General features: G+C 41.6%; 1 protein-coding gene across 5 annotated transcripts in view; it reads left to right on the top strand.

Annotated features, from left to right (window-relative positions):
- The window catches only part of LOC119658793 (ribosomal protein S6 kinase 2 beta), a 147,101-nt gene that overhangs the window by 65,833 nt on the left and 63,413 nt on the right, over window positions 1-17,855 (top strand). For 2 of the 5 annotated variants that reach the window (XM_038066506.1, XM_038066505.1), the window contains exon 2: window positions 11,668-11,786. The exons of the other annotated variants lie outside the window; for them this stretch is intronic. In XM_038066506.1, the coding sequence (XP_037922434.1) occupies window positions 11,668-11,786 (119 nt within the window). The remainder of the gene's footprint in view (window positions 1-11,667; window positions 11,787-17,855) is intronic. 5 annotated transcript variants of the gene reach the window in all.

Below are 17,855 nucleotides of genomic sequence, written 5' to 3'. Positions count from 1 at the left end.
GCGATGGGTACTGTGGAATAACTTTCGACGCCAAATGTCTGGGGATTTTCCCTGCATTCTTTGACATTCGAGCCAAATTTTCTCCAAACGTTACCTGTCGTTGTAACGCTTGCTGTGGTACCATGCTCTCTGATGCGATTTACCTGCTGTATAAAACATGCCTCATTTAGCGTCGATTCAACATGCAATTGTGACGTAACTATCCCATCTGCTACCGAAGGACCCAATCCCTACTCGGCATCTGCTGTACTACGCAGTTTCGACGATACTCCTACTGTCACTGGCCCAACGCCTCCGCGCGCTCCTTCCAGCTATTCGTACCGAGACTCACTCCATCACTTCCGATGATATTCTAAGCTATATCAGAAGCAGGGCCAACTCAGCTCTGCTACCTCTCTCGTGTGTGAAACTGACGATGGATGACTGTTCTGACTAAGTGATAGCTTCCTTCAAAGTTACATATCCCCACGGCTTCGAAGCTATTGTCCAATTTTCCTTTTGGTCGCAGGAGGTCTTCATCGCCCTTGTCAGAGGATCAAGCTTCAAGACTATTTTTGGCCCATCCACCTGCTTCGCCGACCTTCAATAATTTGCTAATATAAGACTTTTTTGCGAGAATATAAACGGTCTAAGGATCAAGTGGCTGAGTTTCGAGTTATTTGCCTTAGCATTCTAACATCACGTCATCGGTTCTACGGAAACCTGGTTGGATGTCTGGATTTTAGGTTCCCAGCTCCTCGAAGGTTACTCTGTCTTTTGTTTCGACAGAGATTGCGCTGCATTTGGCAAGTCTATCAGCCGAGGTGCTCTGATAGCTGTTAAATCGCGCTTCCGTGCTGCAACAAACTTTTCCTCCTCCATTTGCACCTATGATCTTGTCACCATGTGAGTCATGCCGCCATACGCGCGCCACTTTATCATATCCTGTGTATATTTTTCGGGCCCTAGCTCCTCCTTCCTGTACGATGGTGTCTACGACAGATTATCAGAAATCCTAGCCGTTTTGTGTCACTTTCTTCTTCTTCCACTGTGGCGACTTTAACCTTCCTACACTTTCTTGGTCTACTACTCCCGGCATTCCTTCCCTTCCCAATAACTCCTTTCCTGTGCCATCCGCGTTCTTAACCTTGTCCTCTCTAACCTTCTTGTGCGTTGCCTTTCTCAGTTCCCTTACGCTCCCATTCAAGTTAGTTAGTTAACTAGAGTTTAATCACTCGACTCCATTCCCCTGTCATGTGTTAGTTCGCCAAGTTTAACTTTCATGAGAAAAATTCCGAAAGATTGAACTCAGCCTTGGCGACAATCCATAGCCCCCCCCTCTCCATTAACGTGTGACCAAGCAGTCAGCATCTTCTATACCATTCTTTCAGATCTGCTTCGTCCCCTCCTCTCCTAAGTTCTTGTGCTCTTACCCAGCCTGGTTCACTACTGAAGTTCACAAAAACTTACTGCTAGGAAGAAGTTCTTGTCTTCCGGAGCCTATGCGTTTCTTGGTCAAATTTTTAGCAATTAAGTCCAGAAAATAATATCTGACCAGTATTGAAGACTCATTGGAGCGCGCAAACCTGAAAGCATTCTGATCCCACATTCACAACTTCCGCAGTCCCACCCTTTGATAAAACTCTCTGGTCCTCTGTTAATTTCTCCCAACTATCTTGTGATTCACTCTGCCGCTTCTCAGTCTATTTTCCCCTCTCCTTCTTCTGCTCCGCAACTAGATGCAATCTGCCCCGCATCTCCTGGCATCCTCTCCTTTCCTAGTTGAGTACATCATTGGCAACCTTGTTGGCGGTGGTCATGACGATCTTCCAAACCTCTTTCTTATTAAAACTGGTCAGCCCATTTTTCTCCCCATTTTCATGATGTGTAGGAATAAACTTTTCTTAATCATTCACAAGACCGGACGATTTAGGGTGGATACTGCCTATTATATATACTGTAGTGCACAGTACTGTATACCGAACAAATCTCAGCCAACTTCATCCATTGCCGCACAGAAATCTTACGTTAGGTGTTCTTCTTCAGCCGTTATACCGTTCAGAAGCGAAGTCAACTTGCTTTGATCGATTGCGCCCCTCTGCGCGGAGGGAATTACGAAGTTCTCAAATCACTATTCGGCGTATCAAACCATCGTTGTTTCGGTCGGCCTTCTGCTCGTTTTCCACATATTACGATTTTTAGATCAATCTTGGCAAGTGAATTCTCTCTCGTAAGTGCGAATTACATCTCCATGCTATCGAAGACACTTCTCTCACAATTTTTGCACCATCAATGCAACTCCAAATCGATGGCGGATATCATGTGGTCACGGCGCGTTACGCTACTGGTCCAGGGCAGCATTTTCGCTTCCATAACCGCGAAGTGCGGTTCATTGTCTTTTATATTCGGCCAACACTCAGAACCATGGAGGGCGACAGGGAAATAATGCTGTGGTATATTTTGGATTTGGGACGTTCGTTGATACGTCGATCATAAAGAACGCCATTTGAGGTACGCTACTTTATCCAAGTTACGCTGATGAATAAAGAAGTTTCAAAACGGTGTGCCGCAAATCGAGAATTGAGCAATGGAAGATCAACGGCGGATCGCATTCAATATTCCTCCTGCCTAAGTTTAAAGGCTACAATGGTGATCTCCCGGCTTAACAATGGTCGACTCCACACGAACTCTCGTGTCGCAAATTTTCTTCTCACTTTCAACGTTTATCTGTAGAATATTTAGCAGTTTGCACGGACCGTCGCTGTAATGTGCAAGGGGGTTACAGAGGGAGTCACCACCTTGCCCCTCCACCCTCTCCCACACTAACACAGGTGAGGAGAAGAGAATGTCATGGGTGCAACCACGTTGCACATCGCAACGATGATTGTCCTACCAAATTATTGATACGAAAATAGCCCCTTTTGAGGGCGCTTTAACCTTTCAATTCAGTTATGCTAGAAAGAGATGATCTTCTTCCTTCCACATACGGCAATTTTTTTATGGAGTTGAAGGCAGGACCTTCCCCTTCCACTTCCATATTCCCTCCCCCATGAGTTAGGGTTTAAAATTCAAACTTTACCAGGATGATAGGAAAAAAACGGAAGGAAATTTTGATAGCGGGGTGACCGCCACGAGTGTTTATCCGGGTTGAGGAGTGGGAACTTTCCAGCTCCCCATCCATAAAATATTCACCCCTTCGATGATGGGGGTGAAATTTCAACCTTTACCGAAGCTTTATATTATTCATTGCGAGCGTTGTTTTCCTATTCATTGACGATACTAAGAAGTAAGAAAAAGTAGAAAGGAAAGACTAAATTTTCCCTGAAAAGCAGAATAGAAAACTATATTTGTTTCTTATACCGATATTTCGAGAACCAGTTGTTTCCTCCCCCAGTAAGTTTTAGTTAGACCAAAACAGAAAAATTTGTTTTCTTTTTGGTTTTTCGTACTAAAAACAAAGCGGGACAAAACGATATACATAATAGTAGTATTAATACTAAGTAGAATGCTTTGTTGGTGACCATTATTGGTCTGTTGGCGCTATCTTTTTCGTCCCTGTCCTTTGTAAGATTTGCGGTTAAGTATACGTTTTGTCTGATTGGTGATTCCCTGCTGGTGTTATGATTTTTTTAGTCTTTTCTTCATTCATTTTTAGGACAAATTCCTTCGATGCTTCATAAAACTTTATCAAGGGATGATTTGTATAGTAGGGTCCAGAGCTATGTTGAATAGTGTTGCGGTCATTGCCTTGCTTTCATCCGGAATTTCTACCGGGACATCTTGTTAGCTGGTTTTGTAATTTTTCTATAGTGTTAGGCTAACTCATTGTGGTTGTGATGAGTTTAATCAGCCTCACTGGAACCACAAATTCAGATACTATTTTGCACAGCACGGAGCAGTCGGCATTGTCGTATACCTGCTTGAAGTCAAGTTGATGGTCATCAATATTGTATTCCTAACATCTCTACAGTATTTGTCTAACTGAGCATATCTGATCAGTTGTTGACATTCACCGTTGAATTATTCCTTAGTATTCGTCAGCAATATTTTTGAGAAGGTTTTGAACCTTCTTTCGATTATTTTTGACAACACTTTGTGCACATGCAAGGATATCCGTCTACAGTTCCCGCAGCAGAGTTTGCTATCTTGTTGGTTGGAGGACCACCCATCTCCAATAAGTTATTTCTTAATGCAATATATGGTACCCGAATCCTTATTATTCGTAGCCTCTAGTTCGCTGACCAAATAATTGTAAACTTTCTTTTGCCACACGGTATTTCATCAAATTTGTTTCGACTTCGGTGCCCAATCGCGTCGCACCCACTCACTCTAACCACCTCTTACGCGCTCATGATCTACCTTCACGTTTCCGTAGTTAACCAGGTTTTGTGACGTCCTTTGGGACGTGGCCGACAACTTGGCCCATACCAGTGGTAAAGACACATTTGATAGCGGCCTAGTACTTTTAAATTTCTTGGGCAGGTCATGCCAAATTTCTATCATCTACGCAACAAGAAAGCTTTTCAAATGTTGGGCAACAAACGGTTTGCGAAAACGACCTGGGTTGAATTTGCAACGTTCTTTCCAACAGATGTAGAGACTCTCTTTTGCAGCACTGGAGTACCAGTACCATCTCGCTTGAGAATCCCATCCCATGATTCAATCCTTGTTGGGGGACCAAAGTTTCTCAATAACATATAATCTCATTCGTATTTTTCTTTAGTTTTTTTTTTGTAATTCCTTCTCTTTCGTCGTTCAGCAGTTCTCCCACTATTTAGATCCTATCTGAAACCATACACTGTCCTTAAAATTCAAATGAACAGTAGATGGTATGTTACCAGGATTTTCGCTCTATGACAAATGGTCCCTGACCATCACAAATGCCCAATACCTTCAGTGCAACACGTAGTACGTAGGCGTTCTGCTAGTAGACCCTGTTGCTGTAGCTCCTTCCCATACATAGCGCCTACTGTAAGGATAATGAAGCCGAACCAAAGTTTACTCAATCATAAGATAAAAATAACAAACAAAAGAAAACAAACGAGTAGGAAGGGATTTGATCAACTAGAACTTCACCCTCTAACGAGCTAAAATTTGGCATCAAAAAGGATTTCGCTGGAGGGAATGTATCCTGCATGTTCCAGTACTCTAACAAACATCCAAATCCTTCGCAAATTGGGTGTATCTTCAGATATTTTCTGTGGGCATAGATAGAAGACCTCATTTGATGACGTCTCCCACTCAATTATTCCTTGCGAACTTATCGAATGTCAAGAAGAACGTACAGCAGTATTTCACCCCAATGTCTTTCAAACAATTGCCTCTGGTATTTGCAAATATTTGTAAAGTAAGTGGGTCTCCTATGGCAAATAAATTTAAAACGCATGCCCTTAAACAAATATTTCTCTTCTACGAGTATTTCTAGCTTCCGCAACATCCATCCATTCCGGAAACATTCTTACCCTGCGGTAATGATCCCATCACAACCACACTTTGTCTATATTATCCGCTTGAAGTGAAAATCTTTTTTAATCTACTGGGAAGACCGCACTGAAAGTAGATAATCTAAAAGGTTGATGAAATTTAGAAACTGACGCCGGACAACAAAGCATCGAATATTGATTACCTATGGGCAAAAAGGATAATAATTTATTCAGAGAGTTAACTCCATAGAATTTTTTAATGAACTGTGAAAATAGTCCTCCCTTTAAAAGGGATGAAAGTTGAAATTTAAACAATATTTAGATTTTGGCTTTAAGAATTAGAGGAATTTAATTTTTGATGAAATTTGAAACTTTAAATGGAAATTGAACCTTCCCGAAAAGGGTAGGTTACAAAATAAGGACAAAAGCTTCAGCAGATAATACTGTTTATGCTTCTTGGCCAGAATAATTTAAGGATCTATTCGGAAGTTTATGGGGTAAGGGTCGTCATCATCAGCTTTGGGTCGCAGTTCAGTTGTAAGAATACTATTAATGTCCCGGATATTATTTACCCATTCATTCCTGTATCCGAGTAAGAACTATCCTTTTTTAATGAGTTGGAAGCCTGACCTTTTAAATTCTAGATTAACAAAGAATCCGGATCTTTTTGAAGTGAAATTTTAGTATTATTCGGTCATATCCGTAAGAAAGTAACGTCCGTTTTCAATTTAGAATGCAGAAGACTAAGATGAACATCAAATATTGTCAAAGATACGAGTAAAGTTTACTTAGCTCCGATTAAAAAGTATCAATTGAGTATCCTCAGACAGACCACAATCCATAATACATAAAGATTAAAAACTTAAACGGTACTCGTATCTAACCCCCAGGACATCAAAAAACCAATTTTATATTTGTGCCGAATCCCTACAACCTAATCCTAGCCTCAGTTTATGATTCACTTTAAGCGTTATTCCTTATATTCCATTCACCTTTATGGCTTGGATTATAAGTTTCGTAAACGCAACCTAAGGACTGAACACGAGCACGTAATTACATAAATCATGAAAAGCTCAGATGAACGAATAACAGAGGAGCATATTGGCATTTCTCTGGTTTCGGCTACATCCTCTGAAGGGAGTAGGCGAGCTACGGATTTCTGTATGCAAACAAAAACACGACCTAGTAACAGGTTTCAGGTTTTCCTTTTATGTTTTAACTTCAGCATTATATCCTTGTAAAGGTAAACGGTAATACTATGGAATTTTAAACAACGTTTTGACTATAAACATGCTTTTGAATGGCTTCGACTTACCTACGTATCACAGGACAAAACGTTTAACAAAAGCTATTCAAATTTACATTTTTGCGGTCGGAAAATCCTTTGATGATGGATATCAATTTGGCTTGTACATTACTTTTGACTTCCGCGCAATATAATAGCCGTAGATCAGGTAGAAAATTGAAAAATGGAGCACCGTTTTTGCCAAATGCGTTTATGGAGCCATTGGATCTTTTATGGTTAAGAAAGTAGCGTGTTATGTTAGAATAACTGCCTACAGAGGAGTATCTTCCTACACATCATATTACCTCAAACGGAATAGGCTCCAACCTTCACGCCCCTTTACCTTATGCGATTTTCAACAGAAAGAGGAGTGAAAGAAAGCGTGGATCGGGCAAGTGAGTCAGGCGACAAAAGTAACGCTTGTTCAGAATACGAAAACGAGGAAGAGGCAGCGCAAAAAGATAAAATGGCTCAGCTCCCAAAAAAATCGAACCCCATGAGGACCAAGTTGCTGGCGAACCTAAATAGACTCCAGGAAGAGGAGGATCTCTTAAGGCGGATGTTGAAGAGAAAGGAAGCACTTAAAGAAAAGGATCGGAGGAAGATAAGACCGGACCTGATTATCATCCCCAAACATGGTGAAAGGTAATTCGCTGACAGAGTTAAGACAGACCCTGAGCTTATCAACTTGGGGTACAATGTCAGCCTAATTAGACAGTCCCTGAAAAGATACCTTATGTTGGAGCTCAAGAAATCCAAGGATGTAACCGTGGACAATTCCTTGAACCAAATCGGAAAATCGTTAGGACAAAAAACCGACATAAAGGCTGGCAGGCCGGAAATCATTACAATCTTCAAAGATATAGATGAGATCAACAAGAAGGGAGGAGGTTCACGAAGCCTTGGAGAAGCAGTTCGATCGTATCGGGTGAGGAAAGCCTAAGGCAGAACACAAACTGCCATCATTAGCCTACCAGCAGAGGCAGCATTCAAACTGTCAGCAACAGTGAGAATAAGAATAGGCTGGGTTATGTATGGGCTTAGGGAGCGGTGGCACTAAACCGATACGTTAAATAGCTTGGATTCAGTCATATTGCAATGCAGGAGATACAAAGTGGAAAGCCACATCAGCAAGGACTGTGGAGCTAAAGCTAAATAGGGAAGGAGGGAGTGGACAATTGGCAGCAGGTGCCCGCAGTACAGAACAGCTCTCAACACAAAAAGGGAGATGAGGTTCATGTAAATCAACTTCAACCTCTGCCAAGATGCGCAGGACCTACTCTCGCAAACTATTCGGGGGAAATCAATATCTATGGTATGAAACGACTAGGCAGTCCCTGCCAGCAGTGGAGCAGCCGCGTTTGCCAAGATATTACGAACCATTTCGATGACTTTGGAACGAATCTTTTGATATGCGTGAATGTGTCCTAAACCGCGTCCTTTTCAAGTTGTGAAATACGCTTCTAGAGTACTATTTCTCTCTCTTGCTCCATAATATCATAATGTTTTAACATAATCACGGGCACTCTTCAGTATGAAAACTGCCCTTACGTCTCTATGGGACGAAGCAGGACAAAAGACAAGTCCGATAAATGTCCGCCAATCATGAAGCAACCTTACTTTGCTGTTTCTGTAGCACAACTGATATTCACCGAATGGCACGGAAAATTTGTATGTTAAGAATCTGTTTATTGTCTAGTTGACTCCTTTCTTCGAGATTATCGATCCGATTTTCTTTCACGACTGAGAGTTCGTAACCTCAAAACAAATTCAGAGTCTATCCAGAAGATTTCGTCTAGGAACCATCCGATTTTTTAAGTTTCCCTACTTTTTGGCTAAATCTTGCAGAGTCATTGATGGTTTAAGGACAAAGGTCCAGTAAACGTACTTTTGTACAATCCAACACTATCACTATATGGCTGCCAGTATTTCCACTTATGCCAGATATTGAAATTCTTCCTAGTCATCTTCCTGAGATTACATAGATTTTCATTCCATCGCGGTAGTAATCTGTTTTTGCTTTTGGTCGGAGCTAGCATTTTTTTTTAGGGATTGGAGGAGGAGTCCCAAGTCCGGATCCACTTAATGTCAGAGCGGACCAAATAGAGAACGAACTTCTAGCTCCGGTCAAGTAAGCCAGCTTCGACGTCTTTTAATTTTTTAATACTTGGGTGTTAAGCCCGAAAAGAGGGGTCCGTGGACCAAAAAAGTAAGAGTAATTTGCTCTCCATTTGGTCCCGTTCAATATCAAATAAATGCAGACCTAGGCCGCCTCAACCCCTAAAATAAAAATTAGTAGTAGACCCTAAATTTTTTCAGGTATTCTAATGGTGTCGATCGGTAGTAAACCATGTATGCTAAGGAGACATATAATTTCTTTACTCCTATCGACTCCATTACATTAGTTCGTTGGAGCCTCACTTAGGACGTAGAAAACTATGTAATGAATCATTTCTGGTAAGAGCAGAGCCACTGAGCGTTTCCCCATCAGCGTTTGTGGACTGAAAAATATACTGCACGATTTGTTTTGGAGTCTCATATTCCTTCAATTCAAGCTTTCTGCCCCATCCGATGGAATAAATCGGTTGGTATTCTCAGCATACTGCTGAAACTTGTATTCAAACATAAGTCCGACTTGCTACTCAGTGCGTCCAACAGATGTTTGGTGACAGGTTTTTCCCCTCCCATTGAAAGGTTGCGAGCCTCGTGCTGTTAAGCAACGGCAAAGGCGACACCGAGGCACCTTCAGCGGGAGAATCTTCACCAAAACCATTTGATTTTAGAGCGAAGCGATGGTCCAAACAATGAGATTGGCTGAGACACGCAGTCGTCCCTGTCAGTGAATGGTGATCCTTGTCACACGAGTTGTATGCCCGGGAAGGACAGCGTAGAATGAGGGTCATATCGGAACGGCTTAGCAATATATCATTGATCTGAATCTTTGAAACGCCTCATACGATAGTCTGCTATGTATCAAGATGTTTAATGAATCGCGTTAAGTCAGATACGCGGTTGATGTTGCGAAACGGGCCGCCGCTTGCACGGTCGAACAAGTTCAACACACGCTAGGACACAACACAGGCTTTGCGAGTTACGTTCATCTATCGTATCATCTCGCTTTATACGCTGCAGAGCGTAGATCTAAATACCTCAAAAAGGCGATGGAAATAAGCAGACCGTCGCTTGTAAGAAGAGATGCCGCGCATAGCAGCAATCGTTCAATACAGGCTTCCTGAATCAAGGATTGTATGCTCCCGTCGTCCTGATGAAAATTATCAAGTTAACCGAAGCGGACCTCAACAGCTCCAAGTTGACTATGCTACTCTTAGTTTCATCTATTTAGTAGTGGGAGACATCTTTGGTAATCTCACCTGAGCTAAGGTCGTCATCAGTTTTTAAGGAGCGGGAGACTTTGATTTTTGCATTCCTAATCGTTATTTGTGGAGTGTCTTTTCCAGTGTCTCCAAATACCCTTCATTAACTAGGAATATGGAAGGCCGACTATTTTTCAGTAATTAAACTCAAGCAACAATCTCATCATGTGGGATTAGTTTGAGCCAGAAGCTGGACGTCGCCACATGCGCTGAAGAAACCCCAGAGAACTGGTTTTGATATGCTCGAACGTGGTACCCACGGATTAGTTGGGAGAAGTCTCTTCTGATCCAATGCCCCATCAGGCAGGTGACTATATCAGACTGCATTGTTTCACAACTTTATCACTAGTTGAAGTGTCTGTAAATATCATCTGGGCATCTCATTGAATGATTTCCACAACCGTGCGTTGTTAAACGGCCGTCATTGTTTTCTACTGAGATTATCAGTCTTTATAACATTGCAAACTCTACTGTTTTTGCTGTCAACACAACTACCTAATGAGATCGGTTTTGCTCGGGACAATGTTTTTTACTGGTTCTCGGGGCGTCTGCAGTTGAATGTATTGAGGCCTTCCTTTTCTTTAGCCTTCGTCCCGTTCATAAGCAGGGTTGGCTGGTCATGATCGGTTGCGCCATTTTATTTTATCAAGGGCATGATCTAGATGTAGTCACGAGGCCTTCAAATCACCCTCCTGCGTATCAAGCCATCATTGTCATTGGCTTAGCACGGGGATGTTGGCTGGGGACAAGCAGCTCGTCCCCCATGATATGTCTGGCATCACTCCCTCTCCATCTAACATGTTTGTTTTTGTTAAGATAGAATTCATGCATTGTTTCAAGAACTTTTACAGTAAGGAAACCCCCCTTACTAGCCCAGCCGCTAGGGTAGATATCTTAAATGAAACCGATGGTGTTTTAGATATTGGAAGTCCGCATACTCAAAACCAAGCACCTCCCTCTTGTTCGCGTATCCTTTTCCATCTTGGCTTGGATCCTTTCGACCCCTTTTGCAGAGCAAGGAGGACAGTTTTGGAGCTATCGTTTCAATTCACCCATCCACCAGCTCCATTTACTTCGAGGAATATAACCTCAACCCGATGCAACACAGGATAGTTTCCAACGGCCACCACGGGAAAGTCGTGTCAAGGCTTATCTGCTGATGCAATCAACCTTGGTCTGTCCGGGTTGTATGGTTTTGATCCTCAACTTAGTCGTACATGCTTTCTTGGGTCAAGGCGAGATGTTCCTGTTCGAATTTTGTTATTTTGTTGTACTCAAAAATGTATGGTTTATTACCAGGAATAACTGAATGTAAACATTAAAAATAATTTCCGAGCAATTCCACGAATCTTCAACGCCAGAACATTCACATCAAATCTCCGAGTTGACAACTACCACCTGTCAGAGTTCAAAAAGTACACTTCAATCAGATGCTTTGTCGTCAACTTTCACTGTATCTCCCACTATACAAAGATAGATTGGTAAGCTGCTGGCTACGTTCTTTGATAAGGATCCGCTTTGATTTCGAGGTTTCCACGTACGAGTCTCCATCTTCATAAAATCATCTTCAGAATAATCGTTCAACCGGTCTTACATTCTTTTTCAGAATTATGCCACTACATTGCATTGTCTGAGAGTGTGAGATGGTTTGATGCCCACCGAACTTCGATGAAAGCTGCTATATCAAGGGATGCTACGTCTATGTCGATGACTTCTCGCCTGCTTGTGAGTTCATTGTCCAACTTGAGGACCTGCTTTTCTGTTCCATTAGTTTGAATTTGTGCATATTGATGTTAGGACTACCTCGCAGTATAGGATGGGTAGGATAGGATATTATTATCTGCAGGAGCAGCACTAACAGTCTCTTCGTCATACAACGAATTAACGTGCAAAGATCGGGGTCTAGCAGTTGCTAATTAATCGCCCACGGTTTATAGATGAGGAATATATATCTTTGTGCTTTGCAGCAATTGACCCGCCAACTGACGAAGACAGCAGTCACTGTCACTGCTGTCAATTTTGTTTTGTGATTCTACGTCTTTGAAGAAGGTGCAGTGGCCCGTGCATCCCTTCCCTTCTTACTGACAATCGACACCAGAAATGTCAATTCCAGAAGCCTGTAGAAGAGTCGTCAACCTGTTTGCTCCCAAACTTTCTCATCAGGTTCAGAAACGCCAATAGCCAAGAAAACTCCTGGCCTATGTCTTTCAAGTGGCTTCTTGTTTTGCAGAGCTCATTTTGTTGTCTGAATTTTGTGGTATTCCTAACTAGTTGAATAGATCAAGCATCTGAGGGCTGCTGTTCAATGTGGCTCGCCTTATTCACAGAAGGTCTTCATAGATTGAATAGAAATAATGCAAAATTTTCCGATTTTCCTTTTTCATCTCTCTTCATTCTTAAAATCTTGAGAACCAAAATCTAAGGTAGGACGCGTTCCACTTTGAAGCATGCCAGTTAGCTTCAATGACATCTTCATACGTAGTATACCAAGTAATGAGAGCTTGCTCTTGATTCTCCTTTGTAATGAAAGGTTTCCTCTGTACAGATCCTCCAGGACTCCGCCCTTAGAATCAACCTAATCTTGGTTGTATCACGAGATGTTCCTGATTTGAAATCTAACTTAGATCGTGAAGCTATCAGGGAACACCCTTTTTTACGGTTGAAGTGATTTCCGCTGTTCAAAACTCATTACCGCCTTATTCGGTGCAAATTATCTTCCAATGTACATAAACCATTTAAAAAAAGTTCAAGGATGTCAACCCAATAGCCTGACCCAAATAATTAAAGGACTAAAAATAGATTTTCACGCATGATGCAAAGCATATCGTTTTTGTTTAAATTTTCTGGAGCTAGCGGAAGAACCACGTTGCCTTAGAGAATCCCTTTTGAATCGCTCATTTTCCCTATCCGCATATCCTTTTCATTGGTGTATTTAATAGGTTTCTCTGTGTTGGTGTATTTAATTCAAACACAAGGATTCCACTCGTTATTAAATTGGATTGCTCGTAATTTTATACACTTCTTGGCATACTACTGTGGGTTTCGTCTGGAAGTAAAGATAAAGGATGGGTATTTCCTTTGGCTGGAATAGCATTGAGAATCTTCAAAAGAGAAGGATGCTACACAGGAGGTGTTACAAATGTTTCACGTCTGTGAAGATGAATCTTTCTTTTGAGAAAGGTTTCAAAGAAAATTGACGTAGATTGAAATGTTAAAAATTTAAGCTTTGGACAACAGCAATACATACAAAAGAAGTCTTCAGGAAACTCATTATTTGTTCAGTTAATCTGATTTTAAGATGGTATTGTACCGAATGGGTTTAGGGATGAGTTTTATTTTCAAATTACCTGCAAAGAGTGTTTTTTTTTTCAATTTGTTCTTTCTCTTGATGATTTGTTTTTCGAATATAAGCCCAGCAGGTTTTCTTAAACATTTCAAGAGAATCCTATTCCAGGAAGGGTTGATTAGCAGGCACGTAATCAATACGATTAAGAAGGAAAAAAATTGGCTCTCATTCTCTTGAGTGTTCATATTAAGGAAATCTTGATCGAAAAAGAAATATCCATTTCCATTTTCAAGTTTTTGATAGGAAGAGGAATTGAATCCAATCCAAATGACCCTGATTGGTTGCCGAAGAATCAAAGACCACACGATTGAAAATTTCCAACGACTTTCAAATGAAGTGTTTTTTAAAAGAATCGTAGCCTCTGATGAATTGAACTCGATAAGAATGGGAAAGGTTAGAGTATCTTTCCAATAGCCCATACCTTACAACTTCCATTCTTCCGTCAAAGAAGCGCCGAATTCGACAAACAGGCGGTGAAGACACTTTTACTCCAATGGACGCCCGTTTGGATTGGTCCTATGTATTCAGAGTAATATTCTGTACTGCAGTAGCTTCCGAAATTCCTTTTCGTATTGTTTCAACCCCAACCATGATTCTATTCATGCTGCAGATGTGCAAATCTGACGAAGTAGTTTCCACAGGGCACGAGGTTCATACTATGAGATAATTCAACTTTAGACTGTTGTCAGAATACTTAGAGCGACAATTTCCGCAAATAACGCTTATACTGCTTCCTCGTCGTCATCATGGTGGCACAAAAGCCCATCATAGGATGGGGTTTCCTGCTTCGCTTCCAGCTGTCTCGGTGCATCGAACATATCCTCCGTCTACGAAGTCCATCCAAAGTGTCATCCGTCTACTAATTCTATCCAAAATGTCAATCGTCTACCAAGTCCATAGAAAGTGTCCTCCCTCTACGAAGTCCAAGCTGCCTTGTGTGATATTTGTCAATAGAATTAGCCCACCATTTCCTGAGGTTTCCCACTGATCTTCGTAGATTGCTTTTTTAGGTGTTTGATGTTCGTCCATACGTTTCGATGCCTAAATTGGACATTTCATCTGATTTTCCAAACTGCAATGAAATCCCAGAGGAATCGGAACACATATTTCTCCACTGTCCGAGATAGATGAACAGAACGTAGTAGGCAAAGGAAATTCCAGGTGAATTGATGGTACCAGAAAATCTCTTATTGAGAATGCTCGCTTGCCAGAAGGATTGGGATACAATCAACTCGATTTTCGAGTTTACCCAACATGGGCAGGAATGGTGTCGTTACGACTACCACCAATATAAAAAAAAATAACTAATTAAAGTGAGCGAGGTGTATTACCCTTTGACGATTGTACGGAGAAAGCAAAGACTAGGAGGTGGTTTTTAAGGTTTTGTGTAAAACAAAATCTTATTAAAATCGGTTTACTGTCTGTCTGTCTGTCTATCTGTCTGTCTGTCTGTCTGTCACACATATTTTTCTCGGAGACAGTTGTAGCGATTGACAACAAACTTGGTGGAAAGGTGGGAACAGTGAACGCTCACGCATTCTACATCGAATTTAAGGGGAGCCCCCATAGATGCAAAGGGTGTGCCAATTTTTTTACATCAAATATAGTCATGTGGGGTATCAATCTGCTTCGTCTGGTCTTTATCGATTTCCAGAAGGCTTTCAAAAGTATAAACAAGAAGTGTATCTGACGTATTCCACATAGGAAGGGTCTTTCGGAGGAACTAATAGCTAGAACACTATATGATAGCGCAAAATGTCACGTGCTGCACCGACGTAAAATCTCAGAGCAATTTGAAACAGGCTCCGCTAGGGTTGCATCCTGTTGCCTGTCGTACTATTTCTGCCTGTTATCGGTGACTTTTGTTCAAGGTACTTTATCCGGTGAACTTGAAGAAGTTCAATGAAGCATGACTCAAATGCCTTAACTATGCTGATAACATCTGTTTCTTTCTCACCGAGTCTTGGACCTAGTTGTGTTGCTTATTTTGCTTTCATTTATCCTTACTCCAACTTCGTTCGCACACCAAGGGCTACCAGTGACTTACTTGCTTCAAGAAACACGTATGCCATGTTCGTCATTTAGCTTTTAAACTACATTCTCGAGATAGTGAATTCGAAAGCAAAAAGGTCATTTCGTCTCCTTATTTTAAGAATGGCTGAGTGAGCTATCGCGCTTGTGTATTCAGGTTTGAACTAATGCACGCGGCGTTGTCGCTTTTTTGAGCCAGACTAGTTTCATTGGAATGTGAAACAATTTTTTGTACAGTGCCGAGCAATTAATGCCGTGGTTACCCTGCTTAACTTCTACGAATATTTTTTGGTAGACATAAACATTAAACTCTCACTGTTTCTCCAAAAACCTGCTTCAAAGCAAATAGTTGATCCGCTGTAGATCGCCTAGCCCTAAACCTAACTTGATATTCGCCAATCAGATGTTCAACGTAAGGTCTGATTCTTTCCTCCAAAATTTTGGTGATATGAAACAAAACCTTATTAAAATCGGTTCAATGTCTGTCTGTCACACCCGATTTACTAGGAAACGGATATATCGAATGTCACGAAATTTGGTGAGAACATGTGGTCTGTGTGTCCCTTTACATGCAGCGGGCGACATCATTTTGTGGTGGGATGAAAGGCTCCCTATATATGCGAAAGTGGTGTAAATTTTTTTTTACCAAATGAAAGGACTCGATTAGTACTATTGGAAACTGATTTCTGACATTAGGTGAAGCGATTCCTGTGGTAGCTTGTCAACGCCCAGTGCTTTGTTTAGTTTTAGATTTTTGATAGCAGTATCCATCCTCTTCTCTAGACGGGATCGATTCCATAAATGAAGTGTTCACGTTCCAAAAAGAAATTCCCCTGTTGCTGCTAATGGAGGGTCCAGGAGATCTGAGCGCATCCTAGGGCGTCTTCCCTATCTTTGCTTGTCTGATGCTGTTCGCCGCAAAGCTACTATCAGTGCTCCACGTTAACATTATACCATAGGTGAAGCAGCATCGAGGTAATCCCTCCATCGAATTTGTTAGCAGAAAGGACAACAAAGGTTTTCACGAGCATCAAGGCGTTGTCGCCGTATTGCCCTTCCACCCTCAGTCACTGGACCATAATCCTCTCCAGGATTTTACCATAGATCAGGAGATAAGGTCCTATACAACCGAGTCTTATTCTTAGCTTTCGCCGCTGACTTTGGGAGCATAACAACCCTGGAAGCCTTGTAGAAAGCAAGGAAGCAGCACTCCGATAAACTTCATTCATACAGGCACTGTATATGAGATCCCAGCCAGGTGAATTCCGAGATCTAAGCCTCGCCATGCTCTCCTCAATCTCGTAATACTATGGAAGTTGGAAACAAGGCGCTGCGCTTTATCATTACTCTCTTGTTGTCCTCCGAAATATTATCTCATTGCCGACTTTGCAATTCCTCAAAAAATATGTTGACATTATGTAGGGGTAACAAATGGTAAAGGCGGTCTAAGTGGCTATACAAATTATCTTTATGACGCTGGTTTGTACAGGAATCTCACCTCTCCGGGTCTCAATAGAATAATTTGAGTTCCGGTTGTGAGGACGTTGTCGTTCGGTTAATCCAATCCGCGTTTTTGTATCAGGTTTTCGGACAGTTGTTTTTTATAGGTGACGAATTATTGTCCCGTCGACCAACCTCCAACCCGGAGAATCAGGTCAACATTTTGTTAACCTCCAAGAGAGAGAGGTGTGATCAAGTAGGATTTAGTATGGTGAAGTTATCCTAGTTATACTGATCATCCGCCTATACCTCCTTTATCACTTTTTGTGGTATCTACAAATTTTTTTGAGGATAGTGTTAGAGACGTTGCATCAAACGAACCCTTCTCCTAGGCTTAGAACCAGCCACCATGAAGGTTAAAAAATTGCTATCCGTAGTACGATCGATCACGTAGGCAGAGCAATTAGAATGTTTGTTAATGTGTAAATTGTCACCCAGGTTGCCTAGAAATCAGCGCAGTCTTTATACGCTGCTTTGAAGTCTTGAGTCAAACTTCATTGTTGGCATTAGTAAACGACTACGGCATCCAACGAACTGCCAAATTTCTAGTCACTAACTTTTGATGTAGAGAGCTAACTGTCATTTCCCGCAAATAGGCTAAGTTAGTTGCTGCTTCAAGCACTTTCGTCGACAATCAGCAAGAATCATGATATGGTTGCATCGACGACACTCTCAGTGGTCACCACGTCTACTGAGCGGCCTAAACACTTCAACATATGTACCACCACATGTAAACCCGCTGAACCAGCGTTTCACCATAATCATTTGATGGTAAGATGTCCACATAACCAGCATTCAGAGTATCAAAGCAAAAGGTTCACTGGTCTTTTGCACAACACCTCATCACTACATTTTTGCCTTATGCAGGCGCAAGACCAGTTGATACTTTGCAAAATTTTACAGCGTCATTCAGCGGT

The sequence above is a fragment of the Hermetia illucens genome, chromosome 6 (genome assembly GCF_905115235.1).
Source record: "Hermetia illucens chromosome 6, iHerIll2.2.curated.20191125, whole genome shotgun sequence".
Classification (NCBI taxonomy): domain Eukaryota; kingdom Metazoa; phylum Arthropoda; class Insecta; order Diptera; family Stratiomyidae; genus Hermetia; species Hermetia illucens.
The sequence above is the reverse complement of the archived record's forward strand: the minus strand, read 5'-3'. Positions and strand labels throughout refer to the sequence as shown.